Raw genomic sequence first — 25,296 nt, 5'->3', positions numbered from 1 at the left:
CACTTTGGTCTGTGCCAAAATTTGGTCTGAAACCCCTCATGGTACCGAGGCCCCTGGTGTGTTAGGCAGGTCGGTTCGGTGCGGACTGCACTCGATGCAGCGATGCGAGAAACAGACCTCCAACACTGTAGAAGATCCGACACGGTTTTATTGAACGATAGAACTAACATGCATATTTAACTGCGGGTCGAATATACATAGGAAGGTTGCGATAGTGCAGATACATGGCAAACAAAACGATATTTACAGAGGTCCAATTGGTGAAGTCACAAAAATATACAAACGCTCAGTCTATAGATTTAGTCTTTGTGGTGGGCGACAAATTCTTGTTGATCGCCGCAGAGGCGGATCAGGAACCGCCTGCGCTTGGAGAGGTGGGATCGCTGGCATCGCGGTGGGCGTGTAGACCGGCAGGATTGCTGGTAGATCAGTGGCCTCGTGGTCGGGTACATCCAGAGGAGGCATCGTAGGCAGCGGGGCACTTTGGTCAGGTAGCGGGCGTGAAACTCTTTGCAGTGCCCGTCTGTTGCGCCGTAGCAGGGAGCCATCAGCCATGCGGACAAGGAACGATCTTGGGGCCACTTGTTTGATCACAACAGCTGTGGCTGACCAGCCGCCCTCAGGCAACTGTACGCGAACATCATCAGTTGGGGCCAGCTCGGGCAGATCCGTGGCATGGGCATCGTACGTGGCTTTCTGTTGGGCCCATGACTGCTGCATTTTCTGTAAGACCGTGAGGTGGTCAAAGTCTGGAACATGGATGGCTGGAACTGTGGTCTTCAGAGTGCGATTCATGAGCATCTGGGCTGGAGACAATCCAGTGGACAGTGGGATCGCCTTGTATGCCAGCATCGCCAGGTTACAATCGGAGCCTGAATCTGCAGCTTTCCACAGCAACCGCTTTACAATGTGGACCCCTTTCTCGGCCTTCCCGTTTGACTGAGGGTAGTGGGGACTGGAGGTAACGTGACGGAAGTTGTAGGACTGTGCAAAGTCAGACCATTCCTGGCTGTAAAAGCAAGGACCGTTGTCGCTCATTACCGTGAGGTATCCCATGCCTGGCGAACGTTTCTTTGCAGGCTTTGATTACCGCCTTCGACGTGAGGTCGGACAGTTTCACTACATCTGGGTAACTCCAGGCCAATCCTGGAGGGTTGGCAACCCTGGTGTCAGGGGAGGAATTGGACCAACAAAGATGGGAAACGCGACTTCAACCCACCATGAACTCACCGACCTCTGCCAATCGGGAGGAGTTTAACCCACTCCAAAGGGACAGCTGGGTAATTATAATATTTAAATGAGGCATCATCCCTCGGAGTTTGGGAGCCATTTGGATTTCCAGTTGCGGACCGGGTTCAGGAAGTCCGGCTGCTGAAGGAAGGCAGGAGCCGCCAAATCCAGCTGGGATGGGCCTTTCCCACATGTGGGTCAGGAGGATCAGGAATGCTTTCGTTAGCCCCCTTTCGTAAAACCGTATTGAATTGTTCTAATCGTACTACTCTTCTAAGACATTCTTAATAATAGATTCCAGCACTTCCCCAATGACTGATGTCAGGTGACTATCTGCCGTTCCCCAGTTTTCTCTCTCCTTCCTTTTAACTTCCATCTCTCCACAGACGATGCCTGCCTTGCCGAATATGTCCAGCATTTTTCTTTATTGCCGATTGTGATGTTCTTTGATTTCTGAATGAGGATGGCTTTGAAGTGTCGTGTCTCACAAAGAACATCAAGCGACGTACTGAACAAAGCTAATTTATTTACACTACAACCACATAGATTTGACATGCTAAAATATGAAAGTTAACAGATTGTTGAAAACTATGATTCTAACTACAGATCTCCTGACAACAAGACTGTTCTCGATCTCGCCTAACAACCTTCTCCCCCACTCAAGAGTATGTGATCCACATGTATGCGCTTAATTGCCATCTAGTGTTTGGATGTTGTTACAGTAAATTGTTAACCCTTCATTGTTATTACAATACACGTATTGTCACACAGATGACATGTAGTATGAGTAGGTAGCTGGTGAGGATTTGGACTCCACCCACAGAATGATAAAAGTGAAGTTGATGGTTTCAGACCACGAGGAGGGGGATATCCGGTGGAGCCAGAAAATATTGCAGAGACGGACAATTCTGATGACAGACTTAGTTGCGGGGAAGCAGCTGAGAAAAGCCGGGCAACAAACCAATCTTGTGCTGAGCGGAGCATGAAGTGGCCGCCCTGGGAGAAGATGGAGTCAAGGATGGAGGCATGGGTGTGCTTACAGGGGTTGAAAAGGGTGCTTTTGACTCACTCACAGCAAGCGGTGGGAGTCTGTTGCAATGAAGGAGGTGGGGACATCAACCTGGGTATCATCAACTCGGGAAAACACTGACTCTCAATTTCTGGAAAACACTGGGCGCGATTCTCCAAAATGGAGACAGAATGTTCGCTCCGATGTGAACGCCGTCGCGTTTCATGATGGCGCGAAACGGGTCAGCACAGCGCTGGAGCCGTTCACGCCGCTCCAACCTCCCTTCACGGCGTCGAACAGGCGCCATGCCAATCCGCGCATGCGCAGTTGTCCCGCACCAACCCGCGAATGCGCGGGGGACTTCCGCAGAGCGCCGGCCCCGACGCAACATGGCGTGGGGGCTCAGGGGCCGGCCGCGTAATAAAGTAAGGCCAGGGCTGGAGAGGCCGGCCCGCTGATCGGTGGGCCCCGATCGCGGGCCAGATCCCATCGGAGGCCCCCCCCCCTGGTGAAGGAGCGCTTTTCCCCGACCCACAAGCCGCCCCCTGACCCTACGCGCAGAGTTCCCGCCGGCTGCGAGCAGGGGCGAACGTCGCCGGCGGGTCTCTGCTGTTTCCGCGCGGCTGCTCGGTCCTTCTGGTCCGGAGAATCGGCAGCCCGGCCGCGGACAGCGGCCCACTACCGACGCCGCGCCAAACTTGCCGGCGCAAATGGCGCCGATTCTCCGCTCCTCGGAGAATCGCCTGCCGGTGTTGGACTGGCGCAGTGGGAAAAAATGGCACGGACGGTGATTCTCCCATACGGCGCGGCATAGGAGAATCCCGCCCTCTGACTCTCAAGTTCTGGAAAACACGTACTCTCAATTTCTGGAAGAGCATCACCCAAGTGGTAACATTAAAATGATAAAGGGGCAATGAAACCAAAACTAAATTATCTGGAAAGCAGCATGTTTTAAATTAATAAAGCTGACTTTCAAGATGAGGGCATTTAAAAGTTTATTGGATAAACATATGGATGATAATGGCATAGTGTAGGTTAGATGGCTTTTGTTTCGGTGCAACATCGTGGGCCGAAGGGCCTGTACTGCGCTGTATTGTTCTATGTTCTATGTTCTATCCTCGCATTATTCTGAGAAAGTGCTCCTAATACATTTCCCCTTTCTGTCTCTCCCAATATGAAAGATCAAACTGTCTCAGGGCCTAGAGAACAGGATTCATCCATTGCCCCATCACAGCATTTCACAGAGGCAATGTGTCAACACAACTGTATCCATCTGGAGGGAACTTACAACAACCTGTATTCTTAACATAATAAAACATCCCAACCGGGGTCACAGGAGTATTATAAACCAAAATTTGACACAGAGCCATATAGAGGGATAGTGGGGTAGGTGCCCAAAGAGGTAGGCTTCCAAGGCGTATCTTATTGAAGTAGTAGAGAGGCAGAAAGGATTGGAGAGCGAATTACAGAGTCCCCGGAGCTCAAGGTACGTCTCCCAACGATGAAGCAATTAATGATGGAGGTGCTCAAGAGGGTAGAATTGGAGGAGTGCAGGGATCGTGAAGGGTTGTGGGGCTGGACGAGATCACCGAGATTGAGAGGGATCAGGTTATCGAAAACAAAAGGATGAGAATTTAAAAATTGAGGCACTGTTGACAGCGTGACAATGGGTGAGCGGATTTCGTGTGATAGGACACAAAAAACTGGAGGTCATCAAAACCCTGTTGTCTTGGCTAGAAGTGCTTTGGAACAGTCAAGTGTAGAGACAGCAAAGGCATGGATGAGGGTATCAGCAGCCAATGATCTGAGGCTGGAGTGGTGTTACTGCGATGGGCACATGGTTGAGATATATACGGTCAAAAGCTCACCTCCGCATCAAGATTGTGAAAAGTCTGGTTCGGTGTCAGACAATGCCAGGGAGAGGGTGATGCACAAAACAGATATGAGCAGCAGGGTAGTCCAGGAATTAATCAGAGGGAGCGATCATCTCCCCTGACAGCTTTGTCAGCTCAGGAATTCTGCTTGCAGGCACAATGACATTAAAGGACTGGACTGTGGATTTAATTTCAGTAGAGATACGTTTGAGGTGAGGAGGGGTGGTTCTCATCTGAACGCTCATCTGAAATGCTCATGCAGTGGTGGTGGGCAGCATTGTCACTGGACTAGAGATCCAGAAAACTGCTCTGGGGACCGCAACGGCAGATGGTGACATTTGAATTCAATAAAAATCTGGAATTAAAAATCTAATGATGAGCATGAAACCATTGTCGATGGTCGTAAAAACCCATCTGGTTAAGTCTGGTCTCAATCAAAAGCTGAGTTGGGATTTAGAAATTCCTTTAGTATATTTCAAATCGCTTGCAAGCTTACACTCCCTCTGACGGAGGCAGGAGACCCATGTCTCATAAAGCTCCCAGAGCGAGTGAGACAAAGGGAGGCAACACATGTGGTCTCATATACATTCATGCAGTATCACGTTCCACATACACGAATACAAGATTCCGATAGGCCCCATCCTTGACCTGGTCATATAATCTAACTGCCAATGATTCTGATCGGCTCATTACACATCCCTTTCCTTCCTCTGGGCCTCTGCCTCCCAGCATCCTTTGTGGCATCCTTTGTGCAAAGAGCCAGTCCTGATAGCCACCCCTCCCCCTCTCGCCATGCTTTGCCCATCTCTTTGTTCATTCCTTGCAACCCGAATTAATGGCCATAATGCACTATTCTAACTGTGGTCATCCCAGTCTAATGCTCTTTTCTTTAGTTCAATCCTCAGTTCACTAATGTCATTTAGGGAAAGAAATCTGCCGTCCTTACCTGGTCTGGCCTACATGTGACTCCAGACCCACAGCAATGTGGTTGACTCTTAACTGACCCTCAAGGGCAATTAGGGATGAGCAATAAATGCTGGTCCAGCCTTCTGCGCCAACCTCCCATGAACAAATTTAAAAAAAGCAGAAGATAACATGTCTTCCAAGGCTCCACCTTTACCCCCCCCCCCCCCCCAATTTTTTCATTTGCAAAAATGGACACAAACGCCAGATAATAGAGGGATATCTGCTCTGTAATCATCACCTCAAATTGCTTCACCTGTCGTTTCAATTGTACGTCCATCAGCTCTGGGCAGTTTCGACACCACTGGGACATGGATCTTCCCTCGCCTCCCCCATCATAAGACCAGAAAATTCCATCCTTTACAATGATGTTTATTCTTAAGGCAGCTTTAGGCTCCTTCAAAGTTGCGTGAATTTAAACTACGTTTGGCAGGCGAAGGGTTTAAATATTTGCAGGCACGGGGGAGAAGCTCATTATTCCACTCTAGCCCCAGGCCAGAACTAATATGCACGAGAGAGGAATGCAAACATAATAAAAAGGTTCAAATAAGCAGAAATTAAAAATGTTTTTACAGGGACGGAAGAAAAGAATTGAAGGAATTTGCAACGGGCAAAAACATCGGCATTAGCACGGGAGCATGACTGGAAGCTGCAAATACGTTAAGTGCATAAAGATAGACATATTAATCCATCTGGAAAGGCAGCATTACTGGTAAAGGATGACATGACAGCTATCAAAAAATGGAAGTAGTAGGTGGGCGAAAGCTGGCAGAAGCAATAGAGATAGCTATCAGTAATGATAAAGCAATAATTGGTAACTGTCAGACCATGTCAGTTCAGGATGAGAGGACCAATGGAGAGTTATTCAGGCAAGTGCAAGGAATTGCAATGTGGCGATTATGGGGAAGTTTAAGTAGTTTGAAAGCAAATTATACCAAATCAGGGCCCACAGTGTGGGAGGGATGAAAGTGTAACCAGTGTCGCTTGAGGGCGACAGACAATTGCCTCTTGAACCACCCCATGAAGCAGCTCAGGAAGGGAAGGTGTTCAATCAGGTTCAGCGTTTAGCAGATCAGTGTTAACAATTCGCTGACTGGTGGTGGATGACTGGCCAGATTTTTGCCACGGTTGCACAGATACAAAGGTAAATTCGATTGCCGTAAAAAAAAAATTGACTTGCAAGTTTAGGACAGTAAAATGTCAGGGGCTGGATCACTGAGATAGGAAATTAAACGCGGTGCTTATAAAAAAACATGACAAAGAGATTGTGTTTATTTAAAGAAGACCAACGTGACTTCAGAAAGGTGAGCTCGGAGAACAGCAAGACTGAGTGAAGAATGTCCGTAACTGACTGAAGAGGCTGAAATAAAACAAAGTTACTTTTTAATGGTAGAAAGTTTTTTAAAAAAGCCAAGGGAGATTCTATAAAAATACATGGTTAAAATTGTTGTGTTCAGTGTGTACTTTCTTGATGATGAAGGTACACATCGAATACGAAGATGTAGTTGCTACAATTATTTATTTAAAAAAAAATTTTAGAGTACCCAATTCATTTTTTCCAATTAAGGGGCAATTTAGCGTGTTCAATCCACCTAGCCTGCACATCTTTGGGTTGTGGGGGCGAAACCCATGCAGACACGGGGAGAATGTGCAAACTCCACACGGACAGTGACCCAGAGCCAGGATCGAACCTGGGACCTCGGCGCCGCGAGACTGCAGTGCTAACCCACTGCGCCACCGTGCTGCCCTCAATTATTTATTCTTAGTGGTAACCATGTATTACTATATATAAATAATTCCGTCTCCGTTACTGATGTCTGTTGTCTTGTCCATCCTGCTACCAAGTGCCTGGCTCCCGTCCGTCCTCTAACATATATACATCTGTCCGGTGTGGTTCCCCTGCTGGCAGGAGGTATAGCTGTCCCCACATGTATTGGTCATTGTCAAAATACAGTGGCACTGTTGAATACAATTATACACATTGAGACAACTCCACCCTTGCACAGGACTTGATTCTGTGATTCTTAAGAAGGACAAAGGCCCAACAGAATGAGAGTCGTACTGATCTATCTCACTGTTGAACGTGGATGTTCACTTACTTGCCAAGGTGTTGGCGCTTCAACTGGAGCCCTGCCTCCCCTCCCACATGTAAGGATTAGGGGGGTTTTGTGAAGGGTTGACACTTGCCGGCCAATATACATCAGCTGCTGAACGTTCTTCTTTTCCTCTCCTCGGCCCGAACCGGAGGTGACTGTTTCCGTTTCCCTGGATGCCGTAAAGACAAAACTCTTGGGAGTTTTGGTTTTCACCAGAAATTTATTTCTTGGATTCGACTATTGCATAAGGTCCCTACTGCAAGTGTTCGAACGAATGTCCTGAACTCTGGTTATTTTTCGTTGAATAGGGGCACGACAGACGGATGTCCATTGTCCCATCCTTGTTAGCTTTGGTAATAGAGCCGCTTGCTATAGCGTTGAGGTCCTCTGTTAAGTGGAGGGGGTTAAATCAGGGAGTGGAGCATCTGGCATCCTTTTATGTGGATGACCTACTTCTCTATATTACGGACCCAGTACTCTCCTTGGAAGAGACAATGAAGCTGCTTCATATTTTTGGCTCCTTTCCTGGGTACAAGTTGAATTTGGCCAAGTGTGAAAGTTTCTCAGTAAACCTCCCTGGGAGGAGAGCCTAACAGGAAACGTTACCTTTTTGCCTGGTCAAGACTAGCTTTCATTATCTGGAGGGCCCACAAACAAACGTTGCTTTATAAATTGGACACTACTCTGGTGCACAGCATCGAAACAGATTTAGAGGTGGATAACCTTCCCCTATCCTTGGTGGGTAGGGTTCAGACTATTAAAATGAATATGCTCCCAAGATTTTTATTTATTTTTGAACATCTCCCCATTTTTCTCCCCGAATCCATTTTTGCCAAAGTCAACAAATTGATGTCCTCCTTTATTTGGGAGGATAAGACTCCCAGTATCTGTGGGGCTTCACGCTAAAGAAATGGACAGTGGGAGGGCTGGCCATACCCAATTTATTGTTTTACCATTGGGCAGCCAATATTCAGACGATATTGTTGTGGTTCAGCGATCCCGGCTCCATACGAAGACAAATGCAAGTGAGCTCCTGCACTGCTTCTAGCCGTTGGTCAACAGTTACTGCACCGTCGCCTTTTCCCCAGTGAGATTTTCCTCAAATCCAGTGATGGTCTCCACCCCGAGGGGTTGGAAGCAGCTCAGGCAACGTTTCAAGCTCCGCTCCCCGTCTTCTCTAGCCCCCAATCTGCAATAACCATCTTTTCCCATCAGCTGGTTTGGGCTCAATGTTTTAGTCCTGGGAAGGGAAGGGTCTGGAGAGGGTTGGAGACTTGTTCGGGGAGGGTTTTACACGTTTTAAGGAATTGGCTGAAAAATTTAAACTGCTTAGTTCTAGTCTTTTCAGGGATTTTCGGATTTGCGATTTTTCATGCAAGGCTTTCCCCTCCTCTCCTGTGTTGCCATCTTCTTCTCTGCTGAAGAGTATTTTGACTCTGGCTAGGCCGGACCGGGAGGGTCTGTTTTGGACATTTACGGCCATTTCCTTTCAATGGACAAATTGGGTTCCTTACTTAATGGCGAGGTGTGGCGTGAGTCGCTTCACATCTTCATGTGGCGTAGTGGTATTTTCACTAGACTGGTAATCTAGAGGCCGGGGCAATCCTCTAGGGACCGGAGTTCGAATCCCACCAAGGCAGTTAGTGAAATTAAAAGTCTAATGATGATCCTGAAACCATTGTCAATAGTGTTAAAAACCCACTGGTTCACTAATGTCCTTTAGGGAAGGAAATCTGCCGTCCTTACCTGGTCTGGCCTACATGTGACTCCAGATCCACAGCAAGATAGTTGACTCTTAAATGCCCTCAGGGATGGACAATAAATGCCAGCCCAGCCAGCGCCGCCCGCATCCCACGGACGAAGAAAAGAAAAAGTGCTTAGCTGAGCTTGATTCAATTTTAGGTCTTGCGTAGGACGCACCTGACCAGAGCTAGGATGAGCAGATTCTTCTCCAGGATTGAGGGTAAGGATGAGCGCTGCTCCCAGGAGTCAACTAATCATACAGACATGTTCTGGTCATGTCACAACACCATGGTAGATTTGGATGCATGTCAGCTGGTGGCCATTTGGGGTGTCGGGATTCTCCAGTGCGTCAGTCTGGGGTGAAGGCAGATTGTTCTCGCCTTTGTCTCATTGGCGGCCTGGAGGTGGATTCTGCTTGGGTAGAGGTCTCCTACTCCACCTAGTAGTACCTCAGCCTGGCTGGGTGACCTCCCGTCTTTTCTACATTTGGAGCATGTCACATACACCATCGGGGGTCATTGGAGGGGTCATTTCCTTTTTTTTTTTTTAAATAAAAGAGTTAGTCACCGTCAGTTGTTAGGGGGTTTAGTTTAGTTTGTTTTTTGTGTTGTGTTTTTCTCTCCTTTTTAAAAAAAATATTTTTATCAGCATTTTTAACTAATGGTATAACAGTTTGAGGTGTAAGGTACCTGGTATTTACAAAGTAGAGCTCAAGTGTGTCTCATATTTATAAGCCAGTTTTGTCTTCTGTACAACGGTTTTTACAAGTTGTCCCAGTTCCCGCCCCCCCTGTTGGAGGCATGTTCTTCTTTCTCCCCCCTTCCCTTTCCCCCGCTGGGAGGAGGAGTGGGGGATTGCATGGCCCTTCCCCCTCCTCCCCTCTGCTTTGTTTCGATGCTTCTTTGCGTGCCCTTCCCTCCCTCCCCTCTCTGCCCCGGTCTCTTTTGCGTGCCCTCCCTCGTCTTTCTCTCTCTACTCTCCCCCCTCCCCACCTCCTTAGTCGCTGTTTGCCTCAAACAGACCTTGGACTGGTCGACGAATGGCCCCACGCTCTGTGGAAGCCCTGGTCTGACCCTCAGATGGTGTACTTGATCTTCTCCAGATGGAGAAATTCCGCCTGGTCTGCCGATCGCCAGCCAGGTAGGATGCTCCGGCGTGTGACTAGGGATGCAAAAGCACGGGTGTCGGCCCTCTTCCCCACATGAAGGTCTGGCTGGTCCGATACCCCGAAGACTGCCACTCTCGGGCACGGCTCCACCCTCACTCCCACAACCTTGGACATCGCCTCGAAGGCGGCTGTCCAGGACGCGACACTCTGGGACAGGCCTAAGACATGTGGGTGTGGTTGGCCGGGCCTCCCTGACACCGTTCACATTTGTCCTCCACCTCCGGGAAAAACCTGTTCAGTCGGCTTCTGGTCAGGTGGGCTCTGTGCACCACTTTAAACTACGCGAGGTAGAGCCGTGCGCAGGAGGAAGTGGAGTTGGCCCTACTCAGTGCTTCGCTCCAGAGTTTCCAACCCACTTCCATCCCCAGTTTGCCCTCCCATTTCCATCTAGTTTCATCCAGTGGTAGTCTTGTACTGTTGGCAACCAGCCGTACATGTTCCCCACTCTTTATTGTCCGTGTTGATTAGCTCCTCCAGGAGCGCGTCTCTCGGGGCCGAGGTAACTTGCCGTCTCCTTACGGAGAAAGTGTTAATTTGGGGGTTCCCTGGCTCCTGTTTCTCTCTCCTTTAAAGTGCATTCATGTGTGATTATTTTAGGTGGTTCTGTTTAATATGATTTTTACAAAAAGCTTTGTGGCATAGTTAAACGAGTGAGGATGATTGCACTACGACATTTCGGCCAGGTACATTAAATTAGACAGAAACAATTCAGTTGAGAACAAGACCACATTACCACCAAAGTGTAAAAAAAAAAAAAAATCATTTTAATACATCATTAATAAAATCTCTCATCTTTATACTGAAATCATAACAGAAGAACATTTATAAATTTCACCAAAGTTTTTCACCCACAAACCTAAAGCAATTTTACAATTAATTCAGTGAGCCGGGCCACGCTATAAAAAAAATTGAACTGTGTTAACATTTTCTAAAACAAAAAAGGATGCTTTGCATGTGAATATTTGGAGGAATTGTGAGCTTTCACTTTTGTTTACCTGGTTCTACAAAAAGAGCTTGACGAGTTTAAATGTATATTTTTATCATTCGTATATTGGTGGAGTATACATTCTGAAATTCATAATTTCTCACAAGTTGAACTTCCATTTCCCAAATTATCCTCAATATCTAGAATACGTGGAGTTATGTTATATACAAGACACCTAAAAAAAAAAGTTTGAAGATTCAGTTTCAAAAAAGCATCTCAAGACCTGTTACACTCTTGCGCTTAAGTGGTATAAAATCTGGAATGGTTACATATTCAACATTTAGCTGGCAATGCGAACCCTGCCCATATTAAGAGGATCTCATACCCTCTGATTTCCGGGCGATGAACTAATTTCATGTTTGTTTCTTGCAAGTCTACATGCACAGGCCCAAGCATTGTGGAGCCTACCAAACCTATGGAACTCCATTTGAAATGAGAGCGAAGACAGCCACAGAGCACAGCTCTCCTTTGGGTTGGGAGATTTTGGTGGGTAGGCTTTTCTCTGACCTCATCGGCTATCCTACTGGGCTTCCTCACTTCTAGGAATCTTGACCGGTTCTGTTCCACTAGGTGTTTAGAAGACCAGTCACATTAATCATTCACATTGGAAGGCATGACAACATCCTAGTTTAGATCAGCAGTTAGTTAGGTGCTATTAAAACCAATGTTTAGAGACTGACCTCTGCACTGTACTGTAAATATGTGTCATGATACAAATGCATGGCCTGATACAAATACCTAGCAAAGTTTGGCATCTGAATCTTCATGTGATCTTACCAGTGAAGAGATTTGCTTCATAGGAACTACATTCAATACAAATGATAGTGAGCTTTGATCTTAAGGCAGTTCCAAGTGTCCTGACCATAACATCATAATGGGCAGATAAACTACAACCAGGCCTTTATAGAAGTCATTCCTAAACAGCCTGCCAGGATCAAGATAGTTAATAAATTTCACAACGGTAGCTGCCATTTTATTTTCGCAGATGTTTCTGTTTATATTAGAGCTGCTGGTTACACTACTGCTCAGATTATTCAGCATCTGCCTTAGAATAAGGATTTAATCTTTGTTCTCGTTTTCTGTGACTCAACGCATTCTTTGGAAATAAGCCGCAAAATGTAAAAGGGTGCGCACTGAAGGAACTTGCATCGTGTGTTTCAGAAGCGGGTTAGTACTGACACTGAGCATTATTATTGCGTTACAATTGCAAACACGTCAATCCTTGTTTTGACACTTGGCAGTAAAGCACTCAGGTTAATGTACATATCAAAGTAGTTATCTATTAAACATCAATCATGTCTTACCTTTTCAATTTTCTTTCTTCCTCTACAACAACCCAGTGATCTACGCACGATATGACTGCCCAAGCGTCACCCCGGAATGAACCCAGTCAGTGGTAGCTGATTATTTGCTCCGAGGCACCATGGATGCCATTGTGGACCCTAATGCTGCCCGCCCACACGTGGTAACTGCACAAATCAGGTGGGTTGTGATCGGGAGCAGAAACTCTGGGTAGATTTGACCCCCATCCTGGTTCAGCAGCACTGGAACCAAACATACTGCTGTGATGAGATTAGCTAGCTCAGCAGAGTCTGCATTTCACAGAGTTTCCCTGGAGAACGATGGTGGAAGGGGGGGGGGTGTGTGTGGTGGGGGGGGGGAGCAGTGTCTTTCAATACGCAATTGAAAGTTTAAGAGGACAGGTAATCCAGCTTTTCTTTCTGAATCCCCCCCCACCCCCCCAAAAAAAAGTTACCCCATCAAACCAAATCCTCCTTGGTACTGTTTCTCAGACATCAGGTACAAATCAGGTCAAACTGCTTCACTATACTCTTTGCACTAAGTGTGGGGGGGGGACCTCTTGTGTTTTCTCCATTATTGCCTGCGTAAGGAGTTTCCTATCTCAGCTAACCCTCTGGTGCTCACAAATTTAAAAAAAAAGACGACAAAAAGAGCAGACAGCTCAGGGAAAAGGCACCAGAGCCCCGGATTTGTTGGTGCACATCATCCAGTATCATAGGTCTGGCAACAAGAGTCAGCTGCCCAACTCTTACCCACTTGTTCCATTCAGGACATGCCACAGGCCATCAAAAGGACGGGTTGAAATTTTGTTGAAAATGGCAGCCATGTAAAATGTCTCAATATTAAAGCACCTTTGCACAAAGTTAATACTTTCACACAAGATCTTTTCCTTTTAACTTCTGGTAGTAATACATGCAGCAACATTGCTTCATCAGCCTATCGGCATCCAGTCTCATTGTCTCAAGCATATTTTTTTTTAAAAAGTCAGTGCTCCTATTACCTACCCCCAGAGAGTGAAATGTGTCTTCAACGTTACGCCACAGAAAACAGAACAAAGCTTAAAACATGTTGGAAGGAAATCCCAGGTTTCCTTTAATGCTCGAAGGGAAAAGCACTCGGGTTTTTGATAACGGACTGGACACGGGCGAGTCAGTGGATGCGTCGTGTGCCGTAGTGATTCATGGGCTCGGTCTCAGTTAAGGGAATGTTGGGTTTTCTCTCAGGTTCCGAAGCTTCTGTATCCTCGGGGGACCTTTGTTTGTAGAAATCCGAAACATATCGCACCTGTTATGGAGAGAAATTCATTATAAAAAGAGGAACGTTTTGGAGGGCAAGGTCACATATACCTATTATATATTCCAATTCTCTTCCAGCACCTCGTGGTGCACCAAGGCAGGTTTTCATCCGTTTTCATAGCTAGTTATCCCTGGAACAGGTCAGTCGCCAGAGGCTTGAAGGGTGCCACTCCCCATCAGAGGTGTCTGACCATGAATCTCTCCCGCTCCCAGGGGCTGGCTTAGCACGGTGGTAAGCAGAACAAGGCCAGCAGGGCAGGTTCAATTCCCGTACCAGCCTCCCTGAACAGGTGATGGAATGGGGGTTTTCACAGTAACTTCATTTGAAGCCTATTTGTGACAATAAGCGATTTTCATTTCATTCTTACCAACAGCCATTGGTGTGTTGGAAGGATTTGCAGGTTGACACTCAACCGGTTTGGCTGCGTTATGGATGCACCATCCTTGGACATCAAGTCCTGAGGTGGGCCTCAAACCCAGAGCCTCTGGCTCAGGGGCAGGGACACCCACTGTGCCACAAGGCCATCGATATTGTATATACACCATCTATACTATTGCAGATATACAGCTATGTCTCTGTCTCAGGCACTTTATAATAAAAGAAAACGAGTGGAGAATTTCATTAGGCAGGTTGGAAAACTGCTGGTGAATTGCAATGTATTTTCAAACCAAATAACAATTGTATATTGCCCTGTGTTTTAACAAATGGCTTCTTTCCCTGAAGTCAGCGAATTGAACAATTAGGACTGGAATAGGAAAATTTGGTTGGGGAGTTGGTGAAAAGGGCTCATGAATTTAAAATGGTCACCAATTAAATAGAGAGAGAAATTTCTTTTCCAATTAAGGGGCAATTTAGCGTGTCCAATCCACCCAATCTGCACATCTTTGGGTTGTGGGGGTGAAACCCACGCAGACACGGGGAGAATTTGCAAACTCCACACGGACAGTGACCCAGGGCCGGGATTCGAACCCTGGTCCTCAGCACCGCAGTCCCAGTGCTAACCACTGCGCCACATGCCATCCCGCAGTACAAACATGGGTTGAAGGACTCCTTGGTGGCCTCTGCTAAAAGCATTGACGATTCTGTGGGAGGGAATCCAAGGAGTTGGAAGTGGCCATCATGGATGAGATGATGTTGACTGGTCATTCTGCACCCACTTTCTTTGCTTCTCTTCTTTCTCTAGTTAAACTCCTCTGGTACCTCAGACACTTTGTGTGTGAGCCTAGATACTGAGTGCTGGCAGGTTGGCAAAGGGCATGGAGGGAAAAGGCGACTCAATGACAGGTGTGTAGAGAAATTAGGAGCTGGAATGGTGGCTTATTTCTATTCCCTGGCATTCTTGGAAAAAGCGGACAATTTGAGCTTGTGTATTTTCCAGACCATCTCACTTTGTACACACCAACAATTAAAATGAGAGATTCAGACGGGGGCAGTGAAATATCTGCCGCTACACCAATAATCCGGAAGCCAGGAAACACCAGGGCAATTGTGCCTTCAATACTCACAATTAAAATAGCGACAATAGCTCCTTGCAGGAATCCAGTCAGTACGTCACTCCAATAGTGCCGGTAGTCAGAGATGCGGGTATAGCCCACGTAAATCGCAAATGCCACCAGGAAGAATTGGATGGTTGGCCGCAGAAGCCTGGCCCATTTTGCCTGTAATCGGACCTGCACATACAGCTGGAATAGAGAGGAAAAATCTATATTAACGGAAGCAAGCATTTTCTGACCAGCAAGTCGGTTTGGAAAGTAAATGACTCCTCATCAGAGCTGGAAAAGGCGCAGAATCTGCAAATGATATACAATAGTGAACAAACTGTCATTCATATAGCGCCTTCCATATCCTTATGACACCCCAAAGCATTTCACAGCCAATTAGTTATTATTGAATTGCAGTCATTGTTGTGTAAGCAAAAGTGCAGCCAATTTGCATATAGCAACATTCCACAAATAATGAATGTTGAACAGGAAGAACAGGATGGTGAACACCTGGAACAGGGTGGTGAACACCTGGAACAGGAAGAGCAGGGTGGTGAACACCTGGAACAGGAAGAGCAGGGTGGTGAACATCTGGAACAGGAAGAACAGGGTGGTGAATATCTGGAACAAGCTGCCAGAGGCTGTGGTAGAGGCGGGTACAATTTTATCCTTTAAAAAAACAGTTCGACAGTTACATGGGCAGGGTGGGTATAGAGGAATATGTGCCAAAAGAGGGGCAAGTGGGACTAGCTTAGTGATAGAAACTGGGCGGCATGGACAAGCTGGGCCGAACGTCCTGTTTCCATGCTGTAAACATCTATGACTCTATGACCCTATACTGGGAGAACTCGTGTGTTCCTCTTTTCTCAGAATCATAGTGATTTGTTATGCTCTCGGTGTAACATAAGCGGCTTCCTTGTGGTGCACTTGACAAAGGAAGGTTCAGACGTGGAGATAACTTCAACACGTTTATTAAACTATTTACATTTCTATTACTCGGGTTCGACACTACTGCTAATCCTACTATAGCTACCCAGACTGACTAACCAGTTGCTGCAATCCACGTGGTGGGTGTAATATTGAGTCAACCCTGTGTCTCTACTCACTGACCGTCTCCACTGGAAAGAGGCAGATCATGTGTGTGGTGTCCTTTATATATGGGTTGGTGTAATGCCCCCCTGTGGTCGTGTCACCTCCTTATGTATCGTGAATGTCTATTGGTCGTGTCCTATCTACTTGATCTATTGGTTGAGAGAGTGTGTGTGTGTGTGTGTGTGTGTGTGTGTGTGTGTGTGTGTGTGTGTGTGATGTTTCTGGTGCTCCCGCTAGTGTCTAGCTAGCCTACATGCATTTACATTGATGCACATCACCACACATAGGATCTTTTACAACTAACCGAAATGGTCACAACCTCCCATTTGATGTTTCATGTGAAAGGAGTAATCTCGGCAGGGCAGCACTCCCTCGCTGCTTCACTGAGACAATACCCAAGATGGTTGCAGACCACACCAACGCAATGAATTGCACAATCTGAAACATTTAGTGCAGAAGAGGCGGCCAAGAAATGGCCAAACAGCTTAAAAACAGATCTTTTTGATAATGTTGAACTGCAACAGCAGGTGGCAGTGCAGAGCAAGCAGCTGGCTGGGAATGAAGGAAAGCTCATGGAAGCAACCAAAAAGAAACAAAACCTACAAAATAAAATGAAGCTATTCCACAGGAAAATGTTCATCACAAAAGCTGAGCTGAAGAACTCAACGAGAAGTACAGTCAGGCACAACATCAGGCAGAAAAGGTACTCAAAAGAAGTTGCTGCCCTGAAAGACTGAAGAATCACTAGTAGATCTGGAAAAACATGAAAAGCTAAAAATGACGTTGAATCCCACTTCAGCAAAAGCTGCATTGGAACTATCAACAGCGGCAAATCAATGTATTGAAGCACAGTGCAAGACGGCAAGAGGTCAATAAGAAAATAAACAGTTGTAAAAACAGCTATCATCCTCCAAGGTCAAATACAAAAGGGCTACATAACTCTTCAGCAGAAGTGAAGACCGTCTTGGGAACAACAGGACAAAGTTGAAGAGGCTCTAATCAATTGGAAGAAAATTCAAGACAAAGCAATTGATCTTTGTGGGGGGAAAAGTTGGAGGACTTTCACACGAGTCAAGGATCTCTCAGGTCTAGCTCCAATGGAAAATTACGCAAAGTCGCAAAATTAATTTAATGCCACTCTGAATTGAAGAACTGGTTGGCTCAGCAATGATCCAGCTGAATGGAAAAGAGGAGGCATTGGAAGGGAATGCTGTAGAACTTTCCAAGCTTTGGGTGGACACTGAAGCAGAGAGTAGCACAATAATAGGTCTGAAACAAGTTAAGACTTCACCGGAGACAGCCTGGGCCAACAGCGAAAGCAAAATGGAGGACAAGGACAACGTTCTGCTTCAGACAGAAGAAGAAAAGACAGAAATGTGATCAGAAAATGTAAACCTGCCACTGAAGATCAAGGAACCCGAAGAAAAAGCACCGGATGCCTCAAACATACCGAGAACCAATGAATTGTTGAAAAATAACATGACTGAAATGAAAATAAAAAACCTCAAATTCAAGAAAAAGTTGAACAGTTGCAAGAGAAAGTAGAAGTTCTGACAAAGCAGCGTGAAGAGTCTAAGAAACAATTAGCAGCTGTAATATTGAAGAATGTACGTGGGCGGCACGATAGCACAGTGGTTAGCACTGTTATTCACAGCGTCAGGGTCCCAGGTTCGATTCCCGCTTGGGTCACGGTCTGTGCGGGGTCTGCACGTTCTCCCCATGTCTGCGTGGGTTTCCTCCCACAAGGCCTGAAAGATGTGCTGTTAGGCGAATTGGACCTTCTGAATTCCCCCTCAGTGTACCCGAACAGGCGCCGGAGTGTGGCGACTCGGGGATTTTCCACATTAAGTTCATTACAGTGATAATGTAAGTTACTTGTGACACTAATAAAGATTATTATTAGCACACAGGAATTAGGCTCTGCTATGAAAAAACTGTTCAACCTAGAGTACAGACTTTCACGGACAAACAACGAGTTTGCTAATTAAAAAATTAGAACCGAAATTTTTATTTTTAACATTTAAAAAAAAAAAAGTACCCAATTCTTATCTTTCCAATTAAGGGTAATTCAGTGTGGTCCATCCTCCTACCCTGCACATCTTTGGGTTGTGGGGGTGAGACCCACTCAGACACTGGAAGAATGTGCAAACTACACTCGGAGAGTGACCCAGAGCCAGGATCGAACCTGGTTCTTCGGCGGCATGAGGCAGCAGTGCTAACCACAGCATCACCGTGTCTAAAAATGAGAACTTGCTGAACTTCAAGTATCAGGAATGTCTACTAAGGAGCACAAAGGATGCCTGGTACAGGAAAAGGAATTACCGATAAATCAGAACAGTTGTTGGAGTGCGGAATTAACAGGCAAAACCGATGAAATTCTTGAACTTTGGTCCAATATGAAGTACGTGAAAGGGCAGCAGTGAAGAACAAAGCCAGACTTTGGTAGCAGAAAACTCAGAAACAAGAACAACGGAACTCACCAGAGCGGCTGCTGAGCAGAATGTAAAATATGAGAGAGTAAACAAATAATGGAAATGAAGGTTCCATACTTTTTGAGACGTCGCGCGCAGCAACATCATGGCTGATGAAAAAGAAAATCCAGGTCCACCCCAGGAATGCATGGAGAATGGACTCCAGAAAGAGCGGGTCAAACCCACAGTGTCCGAAAAATGCGGTCAAGCTGTCGACAAAGAGAAATGCAACGCAAAGAGTGTGCCAAAAAGTGATTCAAATGAAGAGACTCAAACACAGAGTAGCTACAATTTGAATGCCAAATTGACAGATTCAACCCGAAATAACGGAGACCACTATGCCTCCAAACTTGACAAAACAAGATCTGGAAGAGTTGTAAAACCTCAGGACTATCGAAATGTATAAAGTCAGAGACTTGAAGGGCGAAAAAGGGGTTGCAAGCAAAGGCGGCAGAGTTGTAAATCATAGAATTTACAATGCAGAAGGAGGCCATTCGGTCCATCGAGTCTGCACCGGCCCTTGGAAAGAGCACCCTAAGTCCACACCTCCACCCTAGCTACAGGTGATATCCCGGAGGACTGGAGAATAGCCAATGTTGTTCCTTTGTTTAAGAAGGGTAGCAAGGATAATCCAGGGAACTAAAGGCCGGTGAGTCTTACGTCAGTGGTAGGGCAATTACTGGAGAGAATTCTTCAAGATAGGATCTACTCCCATTTGGAAGCAAATGGACCTATTAGCGAGAGGCAGCACGGTTTTCTGAAGGGGAGGTCGTGTCTCACTAACTTGATAGAGTTTTTCGAGGAGGTCACAAAGATGATTGATGCAGGTAGGGCAGTGGATGTTGTCTATATGGACTTCAGTAAGGCCTTTGACAAGGTCCCTCATGGCAGACTGGTACAAAAGGTGAAGTCACACCGGATCAGGGGTGAGCTGGCAAGATGGATACAGAACTGGCTAGGTCATAGAAGGCAGAGATTAGCAATGGAAGGGTGCTTTTCTGATTGGAGGGCAGTGACTAGTGGTGTTCGCAGGGATCAGTGCTGGGACCTTGCTGTTCGTATATAAATGATTTGAGGAAAATGTAACTGGTCTGATTAGTAAGTTTGCCGACGACACAAAGGTTGGTGGAATTGCGGATAGCGATGAGGACTGTCAGAGGATACAGCAGGATTTAGATCGTTTGGAGACTTGGGTGGAGAGATGGCAGATGGAGTTTAATCCGGACAAATGTGAGGTAATGCATTTTTGAAGGGCTAATGCAGGTAAGGAATATACAGTGAATGGTAGAACCCTCAAGAGTATTGACAGTCAGAGAGATCTAGGTGTACAGGTCACTGAAAGGGGCAACACAGGTGGCGAAGGTAGTCAAGAAGGCATACGGCATGCTTGCCTTCATTGGCCCGGGCATTGAGTATAAAAATTGGCAAGTCATGTTGCAGCTGTATAGAACCTTAGTTAGGCCACACTTGGGAGTATAGTGTTCAATTCTGGTCGCCACACTACCAGAAGGATGTGGAGGCTTTAGAGAGGGTGCAGAAGAGATTTACCAGGATGTTGCCTAGTATGGAGGGCATTAGCTATGAGGAGAGGTTGAATAAACTTAGTTTGTTCTCACTGGAACGACAGAGGTTGAGGGGCGACCTGATAGAGGTCTACAAAATTATGAGGGGCATAGGCAGAGTGGATAGTCAGAGGCTTTTTCCCAGGGTAGAGGGTTAAATTATTAGGGAGCATAGGTTTAAGGTGCGAGAGGCAAGGTTTAGAGGAGATGTACAAGGCAAGTTTTTTTAATAGAGGGTAGTGGGTGCCTGGAACTTGCTGTCGGAGGTGGTGGTGGAAGCAGGGACGATAGTGATGTTTAAGAGGCATCTTGACAAATAGAAGAAGAGGATGGGAATAGAGGGATACGGACCCCAGAAGTGCAGAAGATTTTAGTTTAGACGGGCAGCATAGTCGGCACAGGCTAGGAGGGCCAAAGGACCTGTTCCTGTGCTGTACTTTTCTTTGTTCTTTGTTCCATCCCTGTAACCCAGTAATCCCACTTAACCTTTGTGGATACAAAGGGCAATTTAGCACAGCCAATCCACCTAACCTGCACATTTTTGGACTGTGGGAGGAACCTGGAGCGCCCGGAGGTGACCCACTCAGACACGGGGAGAACGTGCAGACTCCGCACAGACAGTGACCCAAGCCACGAATCGAACCTGGGACCCTGGAGAGGCGAAGCAACAGTGCTAACCACTGTGCTACCATGGAGAGGACCGGAGAGGAGTTGTAGTATAAGGGTGTTCAGGCAGAACATACCAGTTGCAGATTATTGAGCCATCAAGATTCTAATCAGCTGCTCCTAGAATTAATTGTTAGGAACACAGGAACTATAAGATAATGAACAAAAACAAGCTAATTGTTATGGGCCAGGATTTAGAACGTATATCATGGAGTTCACCTGACCCACAACTGTTTATAGATTTCGGTTATGAGGAGCATAAGGGCCCACTTTTCACGTGTTATTCAACAGAGGCCTTAAGCACATTAAATCAAAAACAAAGTTTATTCTACAAATTCAGCTAACATTTTATAAACACACAGTAAGCATTTTTATCAACTACAAGCATAAATTCCCCACACTGCTACAATTCTCTCTATATATAACCCTTGATAACTTTCCTTTCTGCTGTTACAACTTGATAACAACATCCAATAATACCAGGAAAACCCTTTTAACCAAAACAGTAGGTTTGAATTCGTTCCAGAAAACAGTTATCACTTTTAAATTATCAAGTGACCTGGACACCTTTTAACATGCAGAGAGAGAGAGAGAGAGAGAGAGAGAGAGAGAGAGAGACAAGAGAAACCTTCTTTGTCTGAATCCAGCTTCCAACTGTGTAAAAGGACAGTAAAACTCAGAGCCACAGCCTAGCTCCAGCACAAAGTGAAAGTAAAGCCCAGAGCCACAGCCCAGCTCCACCCACACAATGACATCACTGAAGCCATGTGATAATACAAACATTTCTTGACACGAATCCAATTTATTTTTTTACCATATTAGTGGTCACATTACAATGACAAAGGAGTAGTTATGTTGTATAAATGCTACACTTAAAACATTTAAAATTTGACAATTTGGGACATTAAATGTGCTGCAAAAAGCCAATCTGATTACCCAAGAGGCTTGTTATTTGGGGAGTTGACACGATCATGTCATCATCAAAATGACTTTTCAAAGATTGTTGAACATTAGCACAAAGACACTGTCCCTGTCTTTCTCTCCTGCTTTCCCAAAGCTGCTGACTTGTAGTGTGGCCCTGTTCTCATGCGACCAACCATTCTCAAGTAACTCACCGGAGAGACCACGCTACATACGTGAACCCACATAAAATTGAGAGACTGGGTTATCAAAGCTGTACACCTGGCATCCATAGATTATGACATTCTATGCTTACTGAAGTAACACGGAAATAGCCACAGTAGCCCAACGACCGGAATCTGTTGCTGAGAATCCCGCTGCCGTGAACAGACGGAGAATTCCGTCCAATTAAGCACCAGAGAGTGACCATTTACCACAACAACAGTAGAGCCATAATCCGAGACACTGTGCCTCTTGGAGGAGGATAGCTTTCGGGAGTTAAGTTAAAAAAATGTATGAACAGGGCAGCACGGGGGCCCAGTGGTTAGCATTGCTGCCTCACGGTGCCCAGGTTCGATCCCGGCTCTGGGTCACTGTTCGTGTGGAGTTTGCACATTCTCCCCATGTATGCGTGGGTTTCGCCCCCACAAACCCAAAGATGTGCAGAGTAGGTGGATTGAACACGCTAAATTGCCCCTTAATTTGGAAAAAAATGAATTGGGTACTCTAAATTTAGAAATAAAATTTTAAAAATGTATGAAAGTGCTGGAATGTGTTGTTTGCCCGTGTGCGCGCATTCAGGACTGGCTGGCTTTTTGTCAAGTCCATGCCTTGGTTAAAACCTACGGAATTAAAACTGGATTCAGCTCAGCAATAGATTTGGTTTATGTATTGGGTCGAGTCCAGCGTAAAAAAAATGATTCAAAGGTCAATGCAATTGGAACCAAATTCACAATAGAATGTCACACATCAGGGGGCCAACACAGCTTGAGGGATTGGATAGTCTAATAAATTGGGACAGTCGGGTAGAAGAAATGCGATGAAACTCTGCTTTCTTCCCAACAGCACGGTAACACAGTGGTTAGCACTGTGGCTTCACAGCGCCAGGGTCCCAAGTTTGATTCCCCGCTGGGTCATTGTCTGTGCGGAGTCTGCACGTTCTCCGTGTCTGCGTGGGTTTCCTCCGGGTGCTCCGGTTTCCTCCCACAGCCCAAAGATGTGCAGGTTAGGTGGATTGGCCGTGCTAAATTCCCCCTTAAAGTGTCCAAACGTTAGGTGGGGTGAAGGGGTTAGGGCGGGGGTTTGGTCCTAGGTCTTTCGAAGGGTCAGTGCCGACTCGATGGGCTCAATAGCCTCCTTCTGTAGAGATTCTACGTTGGTTGAGGGAAAACTGTGGCCCGGGAAACCAGCAGGACCACCCTAGCTGTTCTCCAAAATAGTGTCATGGTGTCTTTCCCATTCACCCGAGGGGGAAGGTGGGACCTCAAGTCGAACATCTCACCCAAAAGATGGCATTTCAGGCAGTGCACCAATCCCTCACTACTGCCTTGGAGTATGTGCTGAAGTGTCTGGAGTGTTACGTGGACCTCTGATACCTCACACTCGGAGGCGACAGGGCCACCACTGGAGCCACAGCTGATACTAAGGGAACGCAATCCAGGATTGTAGGGTAAGAAACAGCTGGGAAAGAAGCGGAGGATTGATGCGACATTCTCAGAAGCCAAATATTGACTCCTAAACATAGGAATTCAACACTACTTGGGAAATCAATAAATTCCAAAGCCCCCATCATTTTAATCGGTTTCAAAACCACCAAATTATTAAGGACCTGGGGTTGATTCTTGGTCACTCTATTGTGTTGGACTAAATGGATTCAGATAAAGAAAATGACTGAATGGTAATGTGGGTAAGATGGTAAGTGCTGTTTGAGATACACGCCCACCTCTTGCACAGATTTGAAAAGCAGTAGTTGCTTATTTAGAGGCCAGTCACTAGAGGGAGTTCTCAGAATAATGACGGGCACGTGGGACGTTACTTTCTTGCAGGATAATTCTTGGAATTTTTCTTTCACAATCATCTTAAGCTTCAAAACCCAACATCATTTTTCAAAAAGTCATTAACAGGATGTAGGTGTCGCCGGCTAGGTCAGCGTTTGTTGCCCATCCCTAGTCGTAAAAACAAACGATTTCCTTCCTATAGCCCTAATACCGCAAGAGAGTCGACTTCTCCTCATATCACCACATCGCTGAAATTGAGTCACTTTGTTTCATTATTCATTCTTACTGACAAAACCAGAATTTATTGTTCATTCCCATTTGCCCTTGAGAAGGCAGAGGCAAGCTGCCTTCTTGAACTGATGCAGTCTCTCTCGTGGCACGACACCCAAAGTAGGCAGTACCAGGATTTTGATCCAATAAAATGAAGGAAGAGCGATGTAGCTCCAAGTCGGGTGTGATGTGGAGTGGATGCGGTTCATCATAGAATTTACAGTGTCGAAGGAGGCCATTCGGCCCATCAAGTCTGCACCAGTTCTTGGAAAGAGCACCATACCCAAGCCCACACCTCCACCCTATCCCCATAACCCAATAACCCAGTAACCCCACCCAACACCAAGGGCAATTTTGGACACAAAGGGCAATTTAGCATGACCAATCCACCTAACCTGCACATCTTTGGACTGTGGGAGGAAACCGGAGCACCCGGAGGAAACCCACGCACACACGGGAAGGACGTGCAGACTCCGCACAGACAGTGACCCAAGCCGGGAATCGAACCTGGGACCCTGGAGCTGTGAAGGAATTGTGCTAACCACTATGCTACCGTGCTTCCCACGTGCCTGTTACCCTTGTTCTTCTGGTTTCCCTGTAGCCTGTTCTAAACTCAATTCTTCTCAGAATTTCAAAATTGTGAAACTCTTCCTGGACTTCAGCCTTGACAGATTGCGGGTTTTAATTACTTATCCTTAACTCCAATTTACCTTCCCCTTCTTTTCTACTGTTTAACTGTACGGGCCCGAACACTCTACTTTGGTTTATTTTTTATTTTTAAGAAAGGGCCTGTTCTGTGCTGTATTTTCTATGTTCTATGTTGTAAAACAAAATCTGTGGCCTCCACAACAAATCTGACTGAATCGACATCAACCATTCTGGAGGATTCAGAATATCACGTGGCAACGCGGACGTGATTAATCAGCAGGGACAGATGGAAAGACATGACCACATAAACTGGCAGAGTTTAACAACAGGTTGTGTAAATCAAGTGGGACGCTCAAAATGGAAAGGTCTTTTTTTTTTTTTTAAGTTCAGGTTTCAGAGAATAGCTGAAGTAATGACTCCGGCCAAGTCACACAGGAAAGCTGACTCAATAGATGTCTGCCATTGAAGAGGAGCAATCGAGGCCTGCAGCCTGCAATTAGCATTCAGATTTCCAAATCAGGTCAGTTGATGGGAAGTCTGGCA

The 25,296-nt window shown here is 46.1% G+C and overlaps 1 protein-coding gene across 2 annotated transcripts in view; it reads right to left on the bottom strand.

Moving 5' to 3' along the window:
• Window positions 1–10,828: 10,828 nt before the first annotated feature.
• LOC140394920 (phospholipid phosphatase 2-like) overlaps window positions 10,829–25,296 on the bottom strand; it is a 116,774-nt gene continuing 102,306 nt past the window's right edge. For both annotated transcript variants that reach the window (XM_072482111.1, XM_072482110.1), the window contains exons 6-7: window positions 15,172–15,348; window positions 10,829–13,654 (exon numbers count right to left, since the gene is read on the bottom strand). In XM_072482111.1, coding sequence (XP_072338212.1) covers window positions 13,520–13,654; window positions 15,172–15,348 — 312 coding nt within the window. In that variant the 3' untranslated portion in view covers window positions 10,829–13,519. The remainder of the gene's footprint in view (window positions 13,655–15,171; window positions 15,349–25,296) is intronic.

This window comes from Scyliorhinus torazame, chromosome 18, assembly GCF_047496885.1.
Source record: "Scyliorhinus torazame isolate Kashiwa2021f chromosome 18, sScyTor2.1, whole genome shotgun sequence".
Classification (NCBI taxonomy): domain Eukaryota; kingdom Metazoa; phylum Chordata; class Chondrichthyes; order Carcharhiniformes; family Scyliorhinidae; genus Scyliorhinus; species Scyliorhinus torazame.
This window is presented reverse-complemented; position numbering and strand designations above follow the sequence as displayed.